The sequence below is a fragment of the Ammospiza nelsoni genome, chromosome 3 (genome assembly GCF_027579445.1).
Source record: "Ammospiza nelsoni isolate bAmmNel1 chromosome 3, bAmmNel1.pri, whole genome shotgun sequence".
Classification (NCBI taxonomy): domain Eukaryota; kingdom Metazoa; phylum Chordata; class Aves; order Passeriformes; family Passerellidae; genus Ammospiza; species Ammospiza nelsoni.
The window spans coordinates 24,870,020-24,888,530 of record NC_080635.1 but is presented as its reverse complement, the minus strand read 5'-3'; the positions used below and the strand labels follow the sequence as shown (position 1 = coordinate 24,888,530).

The 18,511-nt window shown below is 44.0% G+C and overlaps 1 protein-coding gene across 1 annotated transcript in view; it reads right to left on the bottom strand.

Moving 5' to 3' along the window:
• EML4 (EMAP like 4) overlaps nucleotides 1–17,775 on the bottom strand; it is a 146,856-nt gene extending 129,081 nt beyond the window's left edge. Inside the window, exon 1 of the mRNA XM_059469538.1 lies at nucleotides 17,546–17,775. Coding sequence (XP_059325521.1) covers nucleotides 17,546–17,570 — 25 coding nt within the window. The 5' untranslated portion in view covers nucleotides 17,571–17,775. The remainder of the gene's footprint in view (nucleotides 1–17,545) is intronic.
• Between the last annotated feature and the right edge of the window lie 736 nt (nucleotides 17,776–18,511).

The window sequence follows — 18,511 nt, the reverse complement described above, 5'->3', positions numbered from 1 at the left end:
GTAACTGACTGAGCTACACATTTCTACTCCAAAATACAGTTTCTGTCATAACTAACTCCCAGATATCACACACACACATCCCAGCCCAGCCTTCCATCCCTTACAAAGGCACCGGTGGGCAGGTTTTGCCAAATTCCGTCAAATTCCAAAAGGATGAATCTCACAGGCACCATAGGAAATACCAGGAAAAAGAGTCCCCAGAGAAGAGGGAGCTGCTGGAGGGTGTGGTGACAGTGTCTTCCTGAAACCCTAATGCAGAGCAATCACCACAAATTTTAAGAAATGCCAGATTGTTCCTTACTGCTGCTACATCAACTCTTTAAAAAAATAAAAAAACGCACACGAAGAACACCACACCATGCAAGCTAATTGGGCTCACATGTCAAGGCAAGTCTTCCAGGTTAAATGCTCACCAAACTGAATTAATTTTAGAATTAAAAATAATTAACAGTAGGTAGGGCCTCATTTACAAAGCAGCAATTCTGAGGGGATTGGTATAACAGCAACTGAGCAAACAAGGCTGATATTGCAAAAGCTCCTTCACTCCCATTTTCTCAAAGCAACTGCAAGGAGACAACCTCCTCTTTATACACTAGGGCTTGTGAATACATTTAAACTTACTCTGTGTGAGAAACAAGAAATTCCCAGTTAATGGGAATTTCTAGCTGCAAAGGACAGCTTTCATCTAAAATGCTAAAGGACCAGGGCAAAGGTTTCATAGAAAAGTGATAAAATCCTTTACAAGTATAGAATTTGAACCTAAACCACAGATAAAGATGATAAAGATGACCACAGAAGTTCTTGAGCCTAGGAAAAGTATCACAATATCCCTCTCTAAAAGACCATAAAAATGGTATAGTCAGAAGCATGAGAAAAAGCTTACCATTAGCAATCTCAGTCCTCCATACTGCTAAATTTTGCTCTCCTTCTAATCCTGGCCTCTTTCCTAGCAGCATTTCAGAAATAGCACTGCACAGGAGGTTCTGTACTCCAGAAACTATTTTACTCAAACTGCACTTTGCAACAAAGATGATGCTTTTTGAGAAATCAAGATGATTTCTCTTAAGCTGCAGATATTTGTTACATCATTGAAATTGATCTGAATTTTTTTTTTAAATACACACATTTGCACTTATTGTGAAAAGCACATACCACAGAACTCACTTGGCCTGCACGACAAAAAGAAAATCCCCATTTTGCAGACACAAGCAGTTAATACCCCAGCAAAGCACATGAAGAACATCTCTTTAATTATATGGCCCAGCCCAAGGCATTGGGGCAAGCTTCTAAAGGCTTAAAACCACAAGGCTCTGAAGCATTTTGTATTTCACATGACTCCTCAATAATCAGTAATTTAATCAATATTTAGCCCCAAGAAGTAATAAAAGAAGGATAAAGTTTCCAGACATGGAAATAAGTTTTCCAAATATTCTGATTGTTCTGATTATTCAGATGTTCCAGATATTCATTGTGATTGCCATGGCCAAAACTAAACCCCATACTTTCCTCTGCCATCAAGTAAATACAGTACATAGGGTTTCTTAAAGCCCTGAAATTTGATTTTGGGGAAATAAACAAATAAAAACAAGGAGGATATAGATGAAAAAGCAACTTGGAACGGGCATTTTTTATGCCAAGCTCATCATCTGTGTTATTAATACATTGCATATGGACTCCATGTGATGTTCTGAGTGAAATTAAACATAAAGAATCTATTGACATGGGTATCCCTCTTCTTTCCTACAATAGACTTATGAAATACTGTTAAAATACTGTGTGAGAAATTAGTAAACAAAAAGATGCAAGGAAAATGCTATAGGATAGACACAAATAGTAAGAATTGAAATGATCATCCTGAATGAACTTGATGGTGCTCTACCATAAAGAGTACCTACCATAAAGAGTACCTACCATAAAGAGTACCTACCATAAAGAGCAAGCAAGCAAGGACTAATGAGGACCAGAGCTGCAGTTCAGGCATCCCACGTGGGGATCAGGACTGACCAAGGTGCCCAGGGCAGGAGGGTAAGAGGATTATTACAACCCACCCCCAAAGGGAGCCCCAGGTGACCTCCCACACAGCAACAATTACAGCTTCATTAATTAAAACCTAAAATTACATTTTTCTCACCTTGCCATGAAAGTGCAGCTGCAATTACTGAGACAAAATATTCAACCACTGCCTTTGACAAAATGAACCAAGCTTGTGCCTATTTCCAAGGTTCCTTTTGTAACACAAGGCTGTTAAGAGGTCTCATGGAACAGAGTAAGCTGACAAGCTCCAAGAGTATGTTTCTTTCAAAAGGAATTCCATGCTGCAGTACTGTCAGCAAACAGAGCCAAGGTTGCAAAACCACTTTTGTTATAATATTTTTTGCACGTTTTCAGAAGTTTGTAACTTTCTCAAGTTCTTCCCTTTTTATTTGAAAGATTTCACATTCACTTTGGGAACTCTCTCAATAAGCATCTGAATATGCTTCTTAAAATACATATTAAAAAAGAATTGTACTCTAAAATGGGATCACTCAGGACTAAATAATAATGTATGAAAAAGTCTGGATGACCAATCTAAACCTGACACCCCTGCTAGTTCAAGTATGCAACCAAGACTTTGGGAATGGGATTTACAAGTGAAACAGAATCCTTAGGGTTGGAAATGACCTCTAAGCTCATCAAGTCTGACCATCAACCCATGCTCACCACCAAACCAAGTCCTCCAGTGCCATACTGTTTTTTGAACACTTCCAGGGAAGGTGACTCCACCGCTTCCCTGGGCAGCCCATTCCAATGCTTTACAACCCCTCCTGTGAAGAAATTTTTCATAATGTCCAACCTAAAAGTCTGCTGGCATAAACTATTATTTTGCACTCTTTACTTTTTTCTGCTTGTAATATATCTCTGGATTTGCAACAATAATGAAAGAAAAAAAAAGAAGCAAAGAATTCTGAAGAAATGTAATATAAAGCAAATTATAAACCAACAGCCTTCCATCTGGAATTATTCAGAGGCACATATGGTCATATTTTTAATGTAGAAAAGTTTTGTAATCTGATACTTATTTGCCTTTCCTATGATTACCTGCTCTACAACACACTAGCTTTAGAATATGAAACTCAAAATCAAGTCTTATAAATGAAGTATTAGGTTTAAATTATTGACTCCTTAATTTCAGATATTTCCATAAATCTACATTCTAAGGGAATATATGTTTTCCATAAAATATATATTCTAAGGGAATTAGGTTGGCTTATTTTTTCATTTAGAATACAGCAACAGTAAAATGAAATTAAAACACATTTTCTCATCTGGAAGATATGCATAACTGCCTTTATAAGGACAGCAAGACAAACAATGATAATTAAATGGGATAATTAGATCAAGTTTGGGGTTGGTTTGGTTAAGAAAACAATACAATGTTCATTTATATTTGATTTTTGAGAAGACACAATGACAGAGGTGGATGTGTAAGATCAGGCTTTCCCAGAAGGTTTTGAGAAAGGATTTTCTTTCTGTCTTTTCACAAACCCTTTTTGAGAATGGCAGCAGAAGGACAGGGAGAAGTGAAGGGAAAGCAGCAGAGGGAGAAGAAAGTGGCTGGGATTTGGGGCATACTGGGATGTTCAACAGCATCCGACTGTCTCCCCCAGTGCTCCACCAGCACACCAAGCTGCTCTTCCTCCCCCACAGCATCTGTCCTGCAGCCTCCACACCTCAAGGAGATATCTTCACCTCTGGGCTGTGCCTCCACCCACCATGCTGGCACCGGGAGCTTGGCAACGGGGACAGCCGGGTCTGTGCAAGGGGAACCAGACCACAGGCTGGCCATGCTGGGCAGCACACAGCCCCAGGCGCCTTCGGTAATTTCTTTACACAGTGTTATCTTTACAGTTTCCAAACCAAGTTTTCAGACCGCTATCTGCCCACTCACTTGCCCACATCCTCCAGAGACTCAGTGACAAATGGGTCCTGCCAGTAACCTCCCACACAGCCACCAAGGGTGACCACCAAAGGCAGTCACAGGCAGTGGCACTGCTGCAGCCCCTGCCCCTCGGCTCCTTGGGGACAGCAAAGCCCAGCATCCCAAAGCTCCTCTGCTTCGGGATGCTGTTCCCAACGCTCAGCATCCCAAAGCTCCTCAGCAAGACTCAAGGGTTTCTCCAACATGACTACAAGAACAGAGTTCCGGCTGTCACCCTGGATGTGAGAAAGCCATCACCATGAGATAAACCACCTAGCCTGGAAACTCAGACCAGGAATTAGCTGATTTTCTTGCAGAAACACACGCATTATCATGTTGATGGGCACACAGCTAATCAATCCTAAGTATTTTATACAAGGAATCATTTGGCCTTCAAGTGCTCACCTTCTGTTTTCCTCACCCTACTGCCCTCAAATACAGCCAGTACTCAGTATTCACCTGAAGGGGTGTTATAAAAGCAGGCTGAAAAAAACCAGAAACAGCAAGACTCTCCTGTCTTGCTTCCCAAGACAGAAGTCACACACAGGACTCTGCTGTTCTCCACTGCCACAGCAGCCTCTCAGCAGCCCCCTGCAGTCCCCCAACACAGCTCCATCACCACCCATGGTTTGAGCCATGGGATGGGTCCAGCTCTCGCCCCAGCACAGCAAGGTACCATGGTGATGATCTCACACACACAGAGCAAAGCACACTCCCATATCAGCGGTGCACTGTCCACCCTCCAAGCAGGGAATGCACTGAGAACACCACCAGAACTTGACTCCATCTGGTTTGCTCTTGCTGACACCTTCAGAAATGTTTTTGTATGTACAAATAGGAACCTACTAAAGAACTACAAATTACTGCCTCAAAACTAAAACTGAGGGGGTTTTATGGTAGGTAGAAAGTAGATGAACTGCTCAACATGCAGCTTACTCAAAAGGGAGTAGAAAAGTAAAATGCAAAATGAGAGCAGAACACCACACATGGCAAAAAAAAAAAAAAAATCACAATATGTAACAGAAGAGCTGCAGTACCTCTTGGTAGTTATAACAACTCTCCATGACTGCTACGAGCCACTTGCTAGAGCAATAAAAGAGGCAGCACTAGAAAGCACCTAAATACAACTTTGTATGTTCAATTACAAAACTTACCTTACAAAAGATAAGTTTCCTATGAATTACATTGACACATGTGAGTTCAAAAAAACACTCTCAGTAATAAAGCAGATACAACATACACTATGCCTGTGAAACAGTGTGCTCAGCAAGAAATCATTAACTTTAACACCACAAAACACAAAAATTAGCTGTAAAAGCAGCAGAGAATCTCCAGTGATCTGATGCGGCACTTCCTTCTAAGTTTCACCTTGTACATGTGTAATTGCTGCAATAAACGTCCTAGGAAAAATGGGTTACGTCAAACAAAACAATCAAACCAATAATGATTAACAAATGAGTGGAATGCACCTCAGAGTATAAAAAACTAATATAAATGCCTTTATGGTTATCTGCTATATGTTGAAAAAGTGTAGATCTAACAAGTTTCTAAATGCAGAAACTTACCTACTTTCAGTGTTCTACTAGCATGGAAGATGGTCCCCCGAAACTTTTAGAACATAAGCACACATGAAAAATTAGAAGAGAAGAAGGTAATGAAGAAAACCATATGGCAGCCATTATACTGTCTTACTGAATAACAGGGATGGTTCTTCTTAGAAGAGAACCAAGGAGCAGAATCTTGTTGGACTGAACAGACAGCATAGTGCAACAAGCAGCAGCACCCTCCTGCTCCAGGATCCCTGGAAGTGGCCCAGAAAGACATCAGTTATCAGACATCAAGGTGATTGAGTTTTCCATTTCGAGAATACAAATGGATCACATAGCACAGAGCTAAGTGACCAAAACCTACTCTAACACGTGTTTCCAAGAGACAGATGATTGTTTCTATAACACTGAAACCACTAGAATCGGCATCTGAGGGAAGCACAGGTTAGAAAAAGGGTGATGTGACATAAAAGTAGCCCATGGCAAGCATGTCATACACAACCTCAAGAGCTTTCCAGCAAAAACTTGAAGTTAAATGGCATTCAGTAAAAACAAAACAATATTCCACATGGAATAAAAGATTAAAAAATCCCCAAACAATCACAACAAGGCATCCACAGAGGTACTGGAGAGGGGATGGTTCTACAAAGTTACAGAGTGTTGGACAATCTGGGTGCCCACAGTGAGGAGCACATGTCACAGCAGTCTAACACAACAGGCAGAAACACAAATTGCTCTGCAGAGCACCCCTGCAGCAGCTGCAGCTCGTCAGCATCCCCACGAAACCCCCATGAAAGGAGTTCACCAGGGTGGCTCCTGCAGTCTCCCACTAGAGGCCTTCCTTGCAGGGGCAGACATTTTCCTTTCCTTCCCTGCTACCAAACTGCTTGTTCACAAAGTCAAAACCACATGTGAGATCTAATTATTAGCATTACCCCTATTTTGCTGAACCCCATGGAAGTCTGTGCTGTCACACCACCCCTCAGGACCACATCTACAGGGGAACCAGCAGAGAGAAGCAGAGATGGTTTCCATCTCAAGGGTCCTGCCCCGAATCCCAGTGGGATCTGGCTCTGCTCCCCAGTGTGACAATGCCCATGGGCAGCACAGGGCTGGCTCAAGGCCACCAAGGAGCCTGGAGGAGAATGTAGGACACAACAGGAACTGCTCGTGACAGAGAAGGGGGTGTTAGCACACACATGAAAGCTGATGAGGCTGATGGAAATCACTATGAAATGGCTCTTTCTGCACCACTATTTCTCAACAAAGAAAGATGCAGATCAAAGGCAGGAACCAGTACCCAAGGCTGTTAAGCCAGTACTGCAACACAAGGGTTGGTAACATCCCAGAGTAGTTACGGTGATGAAGAAAACTGGGGTTCAGAGCCAACAGCGAAGTCTTAGACGACATCAAGCCTACCCATTTTTCTCCTAAAAATACATACCCAAAGATTGTATGATAGTACAGAAGAGCTGTTTGCCAAAATGTAGCTTCTTAGCTGCATTCATCTGAGGCAAATCACTTTTCACTAGAAATTCCCTGGCTAATGAGTTTAACTTTGAAGGTATTTTGAGTTTTAACCCATATGCTGCATGTAAAAGACTCCATAAAAAGCAACATGGCAAAGAGCGAAAAAATACATTCTGCAATGCTTAAGATAATCAAGATCCAGTAATACTGACAGGAAACCAAAAGGTGCATTAATCACACATACAAAAAGTAAGTCCAGATAGGGCTACATTGCATAAGAGATAAGTTATATATAAGGTGGGGGTCAGGCTGCCAGGAAACAAGTGATAGGACACACAAAACTGCATCAGGACAGGTTTGGATTTGATACTGGGAAAAGCTCCATTACTAGAAGGGTGGCCAGACTCTGAATTCTGTAAATAAAACTGGGGGAGAGGGTAGGGGGATGTCAGTGAGTGTGTTATTATGTATACACATAGGCAGCCACCACAGTCTGGAAATTCCCCAATTAGTTCTGGAAACTAAAATAAGGACTATTAAAATTTTATCTGTTTAAATTAACTTCAATTAAAGGCTGAAAGGCAGACATAAGTGATCTTATCAAACACAAATCTGCATGAATTGACAAATACAATTTAGGCTGCAAACACTCTACGCAAGCTTTCTTGTCAATTCTCTTTCACTTTCCTACAATTCCCTGTCATTTCATCTACAGCTTTGGAAAAAAACACCCCTTTGTGATCTACGGGAAACAAACAGTAACACTGCCTTTCTTTCACAAAAACCAGCAGCCAAGTTAGAGCCCTTCTGCAGGTAAAGCTGCTGTACCTATAGGAGCAGGAAATTGAAATTTCTACTGCAAATAATAATCAAGTAAATGCTGATAATTAAAAGCATGTTAGCAAGAATCTCTACACAAAAACCTGAATTATTTAGCTAGGCAATAACTGAACTGATAGGCAGAGAGGGAAAAAAGATAAAATCTCCACTCTAACAATGCTTCAAATATCTTAATCCAGTACTAAACAGCTTACACTCTTTGTTTCTGAGGTGGAGGATGACTTCAACATTTGACTACTAAAAGTCAAATAAAATGCCCTCCCAAACTCATATTTCTCTACAAGCAGAATACTGTACACACATCCAAACATTCCTGTAGCAGAGCCACAAGCCTGGCAGACACACACAAAATCAATGATCAAATAGCTGTTCAAAACTCATACGACCTGATATAAAGAAAAACCGGTCTCCTATCTCCAGTTCAGTAAGTAGGATGCCAGATTAGAGTCCCACACAACACCACACCAGCTCACTGACAAAATACCCCAATGAAAAAGCAATATAAGATTCCTCCAAACAAATATTTACTAATGCACACCATGACATTTAACCCATAATAAACCATTCTGCAGTACACTAAGATCAAAGATTGGTAACATCCACCAACCTGATGCCCACAGCTTGAATCCCTCCAGAGTTTAATTAACTAACAACTATTAACACCCAAAGGTTTGGCATCTGAAAATGAAAAATGGAAGTCTACTTCAGAATTAAATTTGTCTTTAGATGAGGCTTGGAGCAACCTGGTTGAATGGAAGGTGTCCCTGCCCACGGGATACCTGGAATTAGATGATCTTCAGGGTCCCTTCCAAGCCAAACCATTCTGTGATTAAACAATAACTTTGAGTCCATATCTGTCCACATCATGAATAAAGTGGGATTGTTTTTCAGTTCTTGGCTGGGTTGGTTCTAATCTTCAGAGTTTACAAATTTGAAGACTGCCGGCTTCTATCTGTTTTCTTTGCACCTAAACCAGCTGGCAGGCAAAAGCCTGAGGCACGATGTTAACCTCACACAGAAATTATCTCCACACTGCAGCAATTGTCCAAATGAATCCTAGAAACGTGTATCAGTTTGTAACACCATTACTGCCTAATATGCTGGATAGACTTTGGAAATGCACCACCAAAAACTCTACAGCACTTGGGGGCCAGCATTTGTTTATTCCTGTTTAGAGTTTGTACCAACAATTCCAATTAGTTTTTCTAGCAAACAGTACAGGAATGCTACCATGCTGGAATACTATTTCTAATGAGCCACTGATAAGCCAAATAAAGTGTTCAGGGGGAAAAAAAAACTGTTTTATAAGAATCTGAACTGTTTTCTACAACCATACCTAAGACCCACTTTTCTCTATGCTTAAGAGGAAGAGAGGCTATTTCTATTTTTATAGCTCCTTTGAAAGTATCTCAAATCACCCAACTCTTTGTTTAGAACCAACACTTAATCCCTCCAAGCATCTCTCAGAAAATACTACAGTCACAGATTATAGAAAACACAGAAAAAAGTCCAGATTTGGAGAACAGCGCTGCCAACACGTCATCTTTCTTCAATCTGTCATATAATTTTCATGGGAAAATGCCATCATTAAATGCTTAGAAAATAGACATGCAGATGGATTCAGTGCTGCTTCCTGCTTAACCTGTGAAAGAATATTAAAAAAAAATCAAATTATAAAATAAAAAACAAAACCAGAGTTTGTACTGCCTGTTATTGTCCCTCTTGCCTCATGGTTTAATGGACATGGTTAGAATTCAGAAGGCAAGCACCACAGCCACACAAACCACTGATTGCCTGCCAGGTCTCTCTGATGGCATTTGCACAACACACTCTGGGAGAGGAGGGGAGAGCAGCTCAATGCAGAATTTCATAGTCAAACAAAGTTGTAATTACCTCCTTGTTAGAGCTCTTGTTTAAAGAAGCTAAGTGATACTACACAGGCATGAGTATTGCAGCTGAAAGAGTTTAATTTATGGTTCTGACCTCTGGAGGTCCCTCCTTTCCACACCTCTCTTTGGAAATACTGAAAAGCACATTTTTAGAAATGCTCTTCTGAAATTCTATTCAATCAAATTGTATCCAAACAACTCCCAAACTGTACCAGGGGCAATGCAAATCTTGGGTTCTAACGAAGGAAATATCCATTTAATGCACACAGAGCAGGAAATGGCATGGTCTGCTTGTGACCAGGAAAAGGGGGATGGAAACAAGCCCATCCTACTGCTGTTCTTTCCTACAGAGATGTGCACAAAGCTTGTCAGAACATTGATGAAAAAGCAACATTTTTCTTCTCTTCTCAATAGAGAAGAAAATTAACACATAGTAAACTGTAAGGAAACTAATAGTCCTACCATTCATCTTATGTATATTTGGCATTGTTTAATTAGTTATGAATGTGCAGGCTTGCTTACCTCAGCCAATGAGTAATTTAAGCATTTTAAAACAATTTCTAGTACCCTTACGTCATGATCTCATTAAAAACCATAAAAAGTGGTGAAATCATTACCTCTTTGTTTGGACAGCAAATATAAATTTCTTGTCAACAGCCATTTTCTCGCTTTTGTGTCTCAACTCGGAATAAAGAAACCCAACTCTTTTGTCTTTAAAATTACAAGGTTCTCACGAACACACTTTTTCATTTACTTTAACTAAACCACATTTTTAGGTCTAACTAATTTACAACATCCCTTTAGGGAGCCAAATCTGGGGCTTAGGATAATTTTTTTCATTTATCCACTGGGTTTCAGACTCCCAGTTTTCCCAGAGGATTATGGAAGCTTGCCAGTTTAGTTTGATGCCTTAAGACTGTTTACACAAATCCAAAATACAATCAAACATAAGCCAGTCTGGTTTCAGCCTCCCCCTGCCACACTTTTTAAGCTCAAAACTGGCCTGAGAAATGGGAACCAACTCCAGGCTGGAACACTGCCTTTAGAGCTATGAGTGGAGCTTCAGCAAAACAAGAGAACCAGGTGACAGACAACGTTGAGTATTTTTCTCCAATTTAATTCATAGAAAATCCCATGTAATTGTACAAAATATATCACATCCATTTGCAGTGCACAGCTGTTGTTCCTGCTCTTGCCCCTCACACTGCATTTCTATTATGCATAAGAGTCACTCACAAGCACAAGCAGCTCCAGAAAAAAAGAGATATTAAATACAAAAAGTAAGCCTGCTTCTACAATAAGACAGATTTGCACTCAAAAATATCCTGCTAAAGAAGCTACAGGAGCATGCATTCCACATCACTAGATGGGGCAGGAAGGCAGTGAACACCACCGACCAAAGAAAGAAGGTGGATTCTGCAAACACTTGGTGAAAGGTGCCTGTCCTTCCCTGTGGACAGCACTGTCATGCAAAGCAGAGCAGTGCAGCCAATAAAGTCAGGAAAGGGATCAAGAAACCAGCAGTTAAAGAACAACAAGACACAGCTATATTTAGTAAACAAGTTAGGCTGAAACTATCGAGGATAAGCAAAAGAGGCAAACCACAGAGAGGCAAAACAATCAAAAAAACTGATTAAAAACCCCTAGCTCATTCAACCCAGTAAGGAGACTCAGGGCAGAAAGCTTAATATTGTAGCACTCACTGATGGTTTGTAACATGAATACTTGCACCAGGGAGCAAAAAAAGCCACACAAAAATAACAAAGGAAGCAGGAAGGAGGAAGAAAAGAAAAAGGCAAAATGAGAAAAAACTTTCTGTATGTTCCAAGATTAAGCAATAAACTCAGGTTTTTAATGGTGATGGTGTAGCTCTCCACATCCCATCCTTTCATCAGCACCACCCATCCACTTGCACTGACTGAATGATCTGTTCAGACTCCAAACTGCTCCATGGACACAAGCTTTTGCAAGCTGAATGCCCATGTGTGCACTTTCTAAAGAGCACTCAGGCTTTCAGAAAAAACTGCACATCACCATGTGGTGTCCAGTTATCCATCCTTCAGCATTCAATTAAAGAAAAGCCCAGGAAACTAGAATTCTGCATGAATTTAAGCAAGCAGATGAAGAAAAAGAGGCAAGCAATTCCTCTTTTAACTCCTGGTGCTCACTGGAGGAAGAAAAGTGAGGTGAGCAGTGGTTCCATCTGAGCTCCTAAGTTACTGCAGAAAGGTTTCTTAAAAAGGAACTTAATGAAGCTTATGAAATAAGTTCTTTATCAGGTGATTTTCACTTCCTAAACAGAAGAATGTCTCTACTAGAAATGCTCAACACCAGCAAGAGCAATGAGACTTGCACTGTCATCATACATGCCACGTGCTATAAAATTAATTATCCTTTACCAGCCTTCCCATTACATTATGTGTGGGTAAAACAGGAACAACATTCTTGGCCTTATGATCGCATTCATTAAGGATTAGGTTTAGCAAGGACCTAAAGAGAGACAGGAAAAATAAACCGCAGTAATTGATACAAACCACACCAAGAAGGGAAGCAGCTCAGAAGAGCAAGGAGCGACATGCAGATCACCCTGTACTTACTAACAACACAATCCATCATAATAATAATAATGTTTACAAAACAAAATGCTGCTTCAAAGAACTTCTAAGAACACTGTTCTTGCCCAATTTTCCCCTCTTACGTACTTCAGGATATAAAGCATAAAAAATCCTCAGAGTAGGTTCTTTAGGCAAGAGACAACCCTGTCAGATAACTCTACTGCCATATCAAAAGTATTCAGTTACAGAATATGAAAAACACAGTGTAAGGACAGAAATTATTCTAAGCATCCCAAGCATTAAAAGCCCTTCTAAAGGAGAAAGAAATTCTAAGAGAAGGAGCTCTAACAGGCTCCTGTGTTTGAGATACTACTCACAACGAGAGCAAATATTGCCAATTACTCTGTGCAAAACAGAATTGTTTTTTAAACACACAATCCTTTGAGTTTCAGCTGGCTAGAGAGCAAAGGGTTCCTCCTCACTGCACATGGACTAAGGAACTCTAGCAAAAGGTGAGCTGCAGCCACCAAGTTTCTAAAGCAAACAGCCTGTTCCCTCCTTGCTGCTGGAGTTTAATCTCCCCTGGCACCAGCCAAGGCCATCCCTCTCACGCAGGGGAGAATGATGTCCTGCCAAAGTTTTTATTTTTCTGAAGAGCAGCACAGTGACAATAGCACAGAGCAGTCCCACGAGCAGAGCCCTGTGAATTAGGCTGAGCTCGCTGTTGCTGTGAGCAATCGCATTGCAGCACCACAGCCACTTCTGCAGTCTAGACGGGCAACGATAAAACCTAATATTCTAGCCCAAATAAATGACAAATACCCCACACACTAATTTTTCTCGGTAGTGAGCCCAGCCAGGGATGAATCATCATGCACACAGGCTTTCCAGGCTCACGGCACCAGCGACCACAAGATCCTCTCTGCCTGAGCCCTGCAGCCGCTCTGCCCCCACAGACTGGGGGCTTTGGAGAAGCCTTACTGGGTTTTAGCAAAGCCACAGGTTCAACAGGCACTGCTGGCTCCTGCAGGGCTGGGGAGCAGAACACACACCTAACACTGCCTCAGAACCTGCCCGACACAGACAGCTTCTGCACGATGCCCAGGAAAAGAAATGGGGCAAAATGATATGAACTTACCTCCATGTCACCCCCCAGTAAGTGGTTAGCATATAAACTGCAGTTAGTAGCACTACATACACAGTGACAGATTCTTTTTTTATCATTTTGTGCAATATCTACATTTTGTTCTCTTTTATTATGCCTCCAGTTCTTCCTCCAGTAACAACAACAGCAGAGCAAAGCACTGGTCTCCGCTTCATAATTTCAGCTCTCCTTTACTTTCTAGTTCTCTGAAAACAAAATGCACAGGCTCAAAGGATCTTTAAAAAAATTCCTAAATTATTCCGCTTGCCTGAGACTTCAAGATAAGAGTGATTTTAATTTCTCTGTGAAAATATTTTCAACCATAGAGAATCCTTCAGAAGGACTCCTTCTAACCTTCAGGGCACCCTGCACAGCTGCACAAAAGCCATTGCTTGAAATCAGAACTTGAAACTTCTCCATTTTTTTATGGGTTACTATACTGCCACAGACGTCAATAATGGAGAGAGTCCTTTTGAAATGCTCTCTTCCACATTGTCATCACACACTGGTGACAAACTTGGAAAAGGGTGTCGTGATTTATTTACTACAATCTGGTTAATGTTTCCATATCTTTGTTTACCACGAGTTATTGTCACAGAGTTCCACGAGCAGAAGCGTTCTCAGAAGGGAGAACAATGCAGCTGCTAAAAGCAATGGAAAACTGTCCAGCAAGAGCACTCTGTGCTCAGCAGCCCCAGGCAGCCTGTCACGGCTGGCTCTTCCCGAGCCTAAATCGAGCAGATCCCACACCTTAGGCACCTCAGAGTGACCCAGCAAAGTCACTCTCGGAGCTGACAGCGCCACCTGGTCCCACCTGCCCCCAGCTGAAGGCTCCCTCTGCTCCCCTCCCACACCTGCCACGCTTCTCCCACTCCCCAACACGCCAACTCAGGCAGAAACACACCGAAACAGCAGGGGCAAGCAAGGCAGTAAAGTAATATAATCCCCGATGATACCTAGAAATCAAAATTACTCTTGGCAAAACTGTCATTCTTGTGCAGCCTGCAGCCCTCTGATGGGCAGGTGTAAACCAGCTCACCCGGGGGCTCGCAGGCACCAGTGGGAGAGTGGAAGAGACTCAGGGCAGCAGGGCAGAACGAACGGGAGCCAGGGATGAAGCAGGACAACACTCATTGACAGCCTTAGCTGCACTATTTCCCACAGGGGCTTTTCTATTTGCCTTTTTTTTCCCTTGTGCTAGAACTCTCTGCTTGACTCCTCTGGCAGAATGAGCAGTGCTTCCTGTGCCCTGATGCAGATCTGTTTCGATGAGGACCCTGAGAGGCAGGGGAACTCGCAGCACCAGAGCCAGACGCCCATGCTGTGCTCCTGCCTCAGCCAGGGCACCAGGCAGAGCCCAGGCGCCCAGCCCAGGCTCACAGACTCCTTGTTCCCATGCAGGAGCACATTCTCTGACTTGGAGGGATGCATCTGAAAAGCAGATGGCCAGAATCCATTGAGACCTCTGACAACCATCACACTGGTAATGCCAAATGTGAGATACAACTGTCCTACTTGAGATAATGCATGGGATTCAATAAGCACTGTGATATTCTAAATGTACTGAAGTCACAGCAAACGGGAAATAACTCAGTGCTTTATCAAAATAATCAATACTTATTTCAACTGTGCAAGTTAACTCATAGCATATAGATTTATTTTTTTACTGTATACAGTAATTGTATACTCGTAAGTAGAGTGCTACATAAGCACTTACTAAGCCAATAACCAAAACAATTTTCTAAATTACATATGAAATGGTTTCTTTCATCTGTTTATTCTCATAAAAATTTCAATGTGGAAGCCAAAAGAAAACAGCTGCGTAAAGTATTTTCAACTGCAGGAGACATGCAAGAAGGTATTTCTGCCTCTGCTAGAGGGCACAATCTGTAATAACATTTTGCCTTCCAGATAATGACAAGAGGCATTAAAAGGACAACTCGCTCTCTAATAAGCTTGCTTGACTGGTTGAGCATGCACATACATAGACAGCACAGTTTTGCCAACAATAATTTTAATTAATTTTTACATTTCGTTCTAAATTACTTAATTTATGGCCTTCCTAAAAGACATTTAGCGGACAGCTAATTAAATCCAAGCCATTAGATTTTAATTAGAGACGTTTAAAAAAAAAAAGGTCTCAGAACAATTCACACATCTTTGTGAACTCTATGTGCTCATTAGCAGCTAGAACAGCCAACAAGTGATTATAAATACAGAAGAGGACTTAGCAGCATGATTCAAACCTGGAAACAAAAAAGTCACGAAAAGTTTCATACTTCAAAGCAAAAGATTCTGGGAATGCCCTCCCCTTAGCCCAAGTCCAGAAAACCTCTGCGCATCAGTGCTTGCCACAAAAGCAAAATCAAAGGCCAACTAGCAGTGAATATCATAATACCCATTTTAAAAGGCTGAGCTGAGCTTAATCCTCATTAAATTCACATAAAATCACAGCGCCTTCCTGAACAAACAGTGAAACAAATTAAAGGTCCAGATGGAGCCCCTCCGTAATAAGGCACATGGGATGCCCCAAGGAGCGCATCACGGCTCCAGCACAAGGTGCTGGGCCACCCGACGGTCCCACGGCGCTGCTCACTGAGAACCTCCCTGCGCAAGAAAGCAACGCTTTATTATTTCACAGTAATTGAGCTTTTCCTACTTCCAACAAAAGCCAGTTATTTCTAAATATCGACCTCTCTCGGGACCAATAGTGCACGAGTTAAAAGCAATATCGGTGCGCTTTGATATGGTGATCAGTTCTTCTGCTGGGTTAAGAGGTTCATAAATATTAACCACGGCACATTTGCATATGTCACCCACAGGCACAATCTTCCCTCGGAAAACTGGGAACAGAACCCGCACAATTCCTCCATGTGACGCTTCCTGATCCCCAGATCTGAAATGGCCATGGCAGTCACTTGAGCAAGGACAGTATACCTGGCCAAGAGCCAAGCTACCAAAGCATACTGTTAATTATGGTGCACCAGTTTGGGTTGGAGAGATGCCCAAAATGCTGGAGTTGACATTTCAAAAACCTGAAAGGTTGGGATCACACTCAGAAGTATTTAAATGAGTCAATTTTTCCAGAAAATTGAGAACTATTCACTGTTACTGCAGATTTTACGGGAGTGACGTAAAAATAAATTAATCTTATTTTTAAGAGGCACAGATTTATTATTCTACAAGAGATGGAGTGAGTTTGATTACGAAACGCCTGCAATAGATGCAGCGGCAGTGAATACGGTGAGAGCAGCAGGCAGGCAGCACCGCAAAGCCGATGGTCTTATAATTTGCAGAAATGGAAACTTACATGGTTTACAACTCTAACATTTGAATGTATATTCAGTTCACACGTGTAATCAGCAACACCTGGTAGCACACGCAATCTGTCCCCCGAAAAAGTAAAAGACTAGGCTGATTTTTGCTTCAATAAGCTGGTGGGAATTTGCCGCAGCCTTCATAATACTGAAAGCAGTGCAGCCTATCAGTTTTCTGGCAGCACTTACACGAGCAAGCAGTAAATGTTTTCGCTCACGCCACGGCTCCGGCAGAGGAACCTGCCGCCCTGGCAGCCAGGAGCTCGGCTCCCTCGGGCGCACGGACGATGCTCGCACACCGGGAACTGCCCCGCTACCATTCCCGCGGATGCCGCCAGCGCCCCCAAGTTTCCAGGGGTGCTGCGCTCCCTCGGAGCCGCTCCGAGCCGGGACAGGGCAGAGCTGCCCGCGGCTCCCGGCGCGACACCGGGCCCGCCGCGCCCGGACCGACGGCGTCCCTCCCACCCCGCAGCAAAAGGGAGAGCCAGAACTCAAAACAACATTTTTAAAAACCCCAAACAACCTAAGCCAAACCATCAGCCCAAAGGCAAGCAACTAGTTCTGGGGGAGCGCAGACCCACGGCGAGGGAAGAACAAAGAAGGCAAGTGCAGCCGGAGCTCTCGCAACAGATGGTTTGAAGCTGACCAGATTTCGCGCTGGCATCCCCTCCCCTCCCGCCGCGGGCGGTGTTCGCAAGCACCGGCCCGGCCGGCCCCGGGCAGTGGCAGCCCGCGGCTCCGGCATCCCCGCCGGCCGCAGGTGCGCGCCCCGGGCCCCGCCGCGCTCGGGCTGCCCGCGCCTCGTCCCGTCCCGCCGCCACTCACCCAAACTCCCGGCGAAACCGTCCATCTTGCGCGGAGGGAGGCTGCTGCCGGACCCCGAGGCGAAGCCGCCGTCGTGCTCGGCCGGGACAGGTTCATTCACCCGCGGAGCGGCGGCAGGCAGCGGCGGCGCCGCAGCCCGGCGCTCGCAAGCCGCCCGGGGCAGCGGCTCCGGCGGCTGCCCGCGCTCGGCGGCGGGAGGCGGCTCCGGCGGCTCCTCCTCCTCCTGCCGCTGCTGCTCCTGCTGCTGCTGCGGGGCCGGCGCTGCCCGGCTCCGTGTCTGCGCCGCGACCCCAGCACGGCGGCGAGTGCCGAGCTGCTCCCGCCCCCGCCAGCAGCGCCGCCCCAGCGCCCCGTGCTGTCGTTCTTCCGACTCCGCCCGCCCTGGCAGCCGCCGCTTCCCCTGCGGGCGGGCCGGCCCCGCAGCCGCCGGCGGGCAGCGCTCCGCGCCTCAGGCCGGCTCCCGCGAGAGCTGCGGGCGCGGGGCTGCGCGGGGCGGACCGGACCGGACCGGACGGGACGGGACGGGCTGGGATGATACGGGCTGGGACCGGACGGGACGGGCTGAGCTGTGGCCGGGGAGCGGCAGCGCCGGGGCCAGCGCAGCTTCCCCGGCGTGGGTCAGCCGGGAGCAGCACTCGCTTTACTTTCAGAAGCTTGTGCTGTCGGAAGGACTGTGGGTGGGTTAATTGGGCTACTTAATGTAACCACGCCAGCAGTCACAACAGATCTTGTTAGGTGAATCTCAAAACCTTCGTTTAGCTAGCTGAGGGAAGTTTTTGCTCACTGATGTTAAGCCAGAGGAACTGTCATTTCTTTACCCTTGAATTTCTTATAGCTCGGGCTGCATAAGCAGTCACTCCCGCTGCTCCCGGTCAGCCGGGGTTCCTGACCGTCCCCTGCAGCTTCCAGCCATGTGCTTGATGTCGGGGGAAAAGAGAAAGTAGGACCAGAAATTCGAGTCAACCA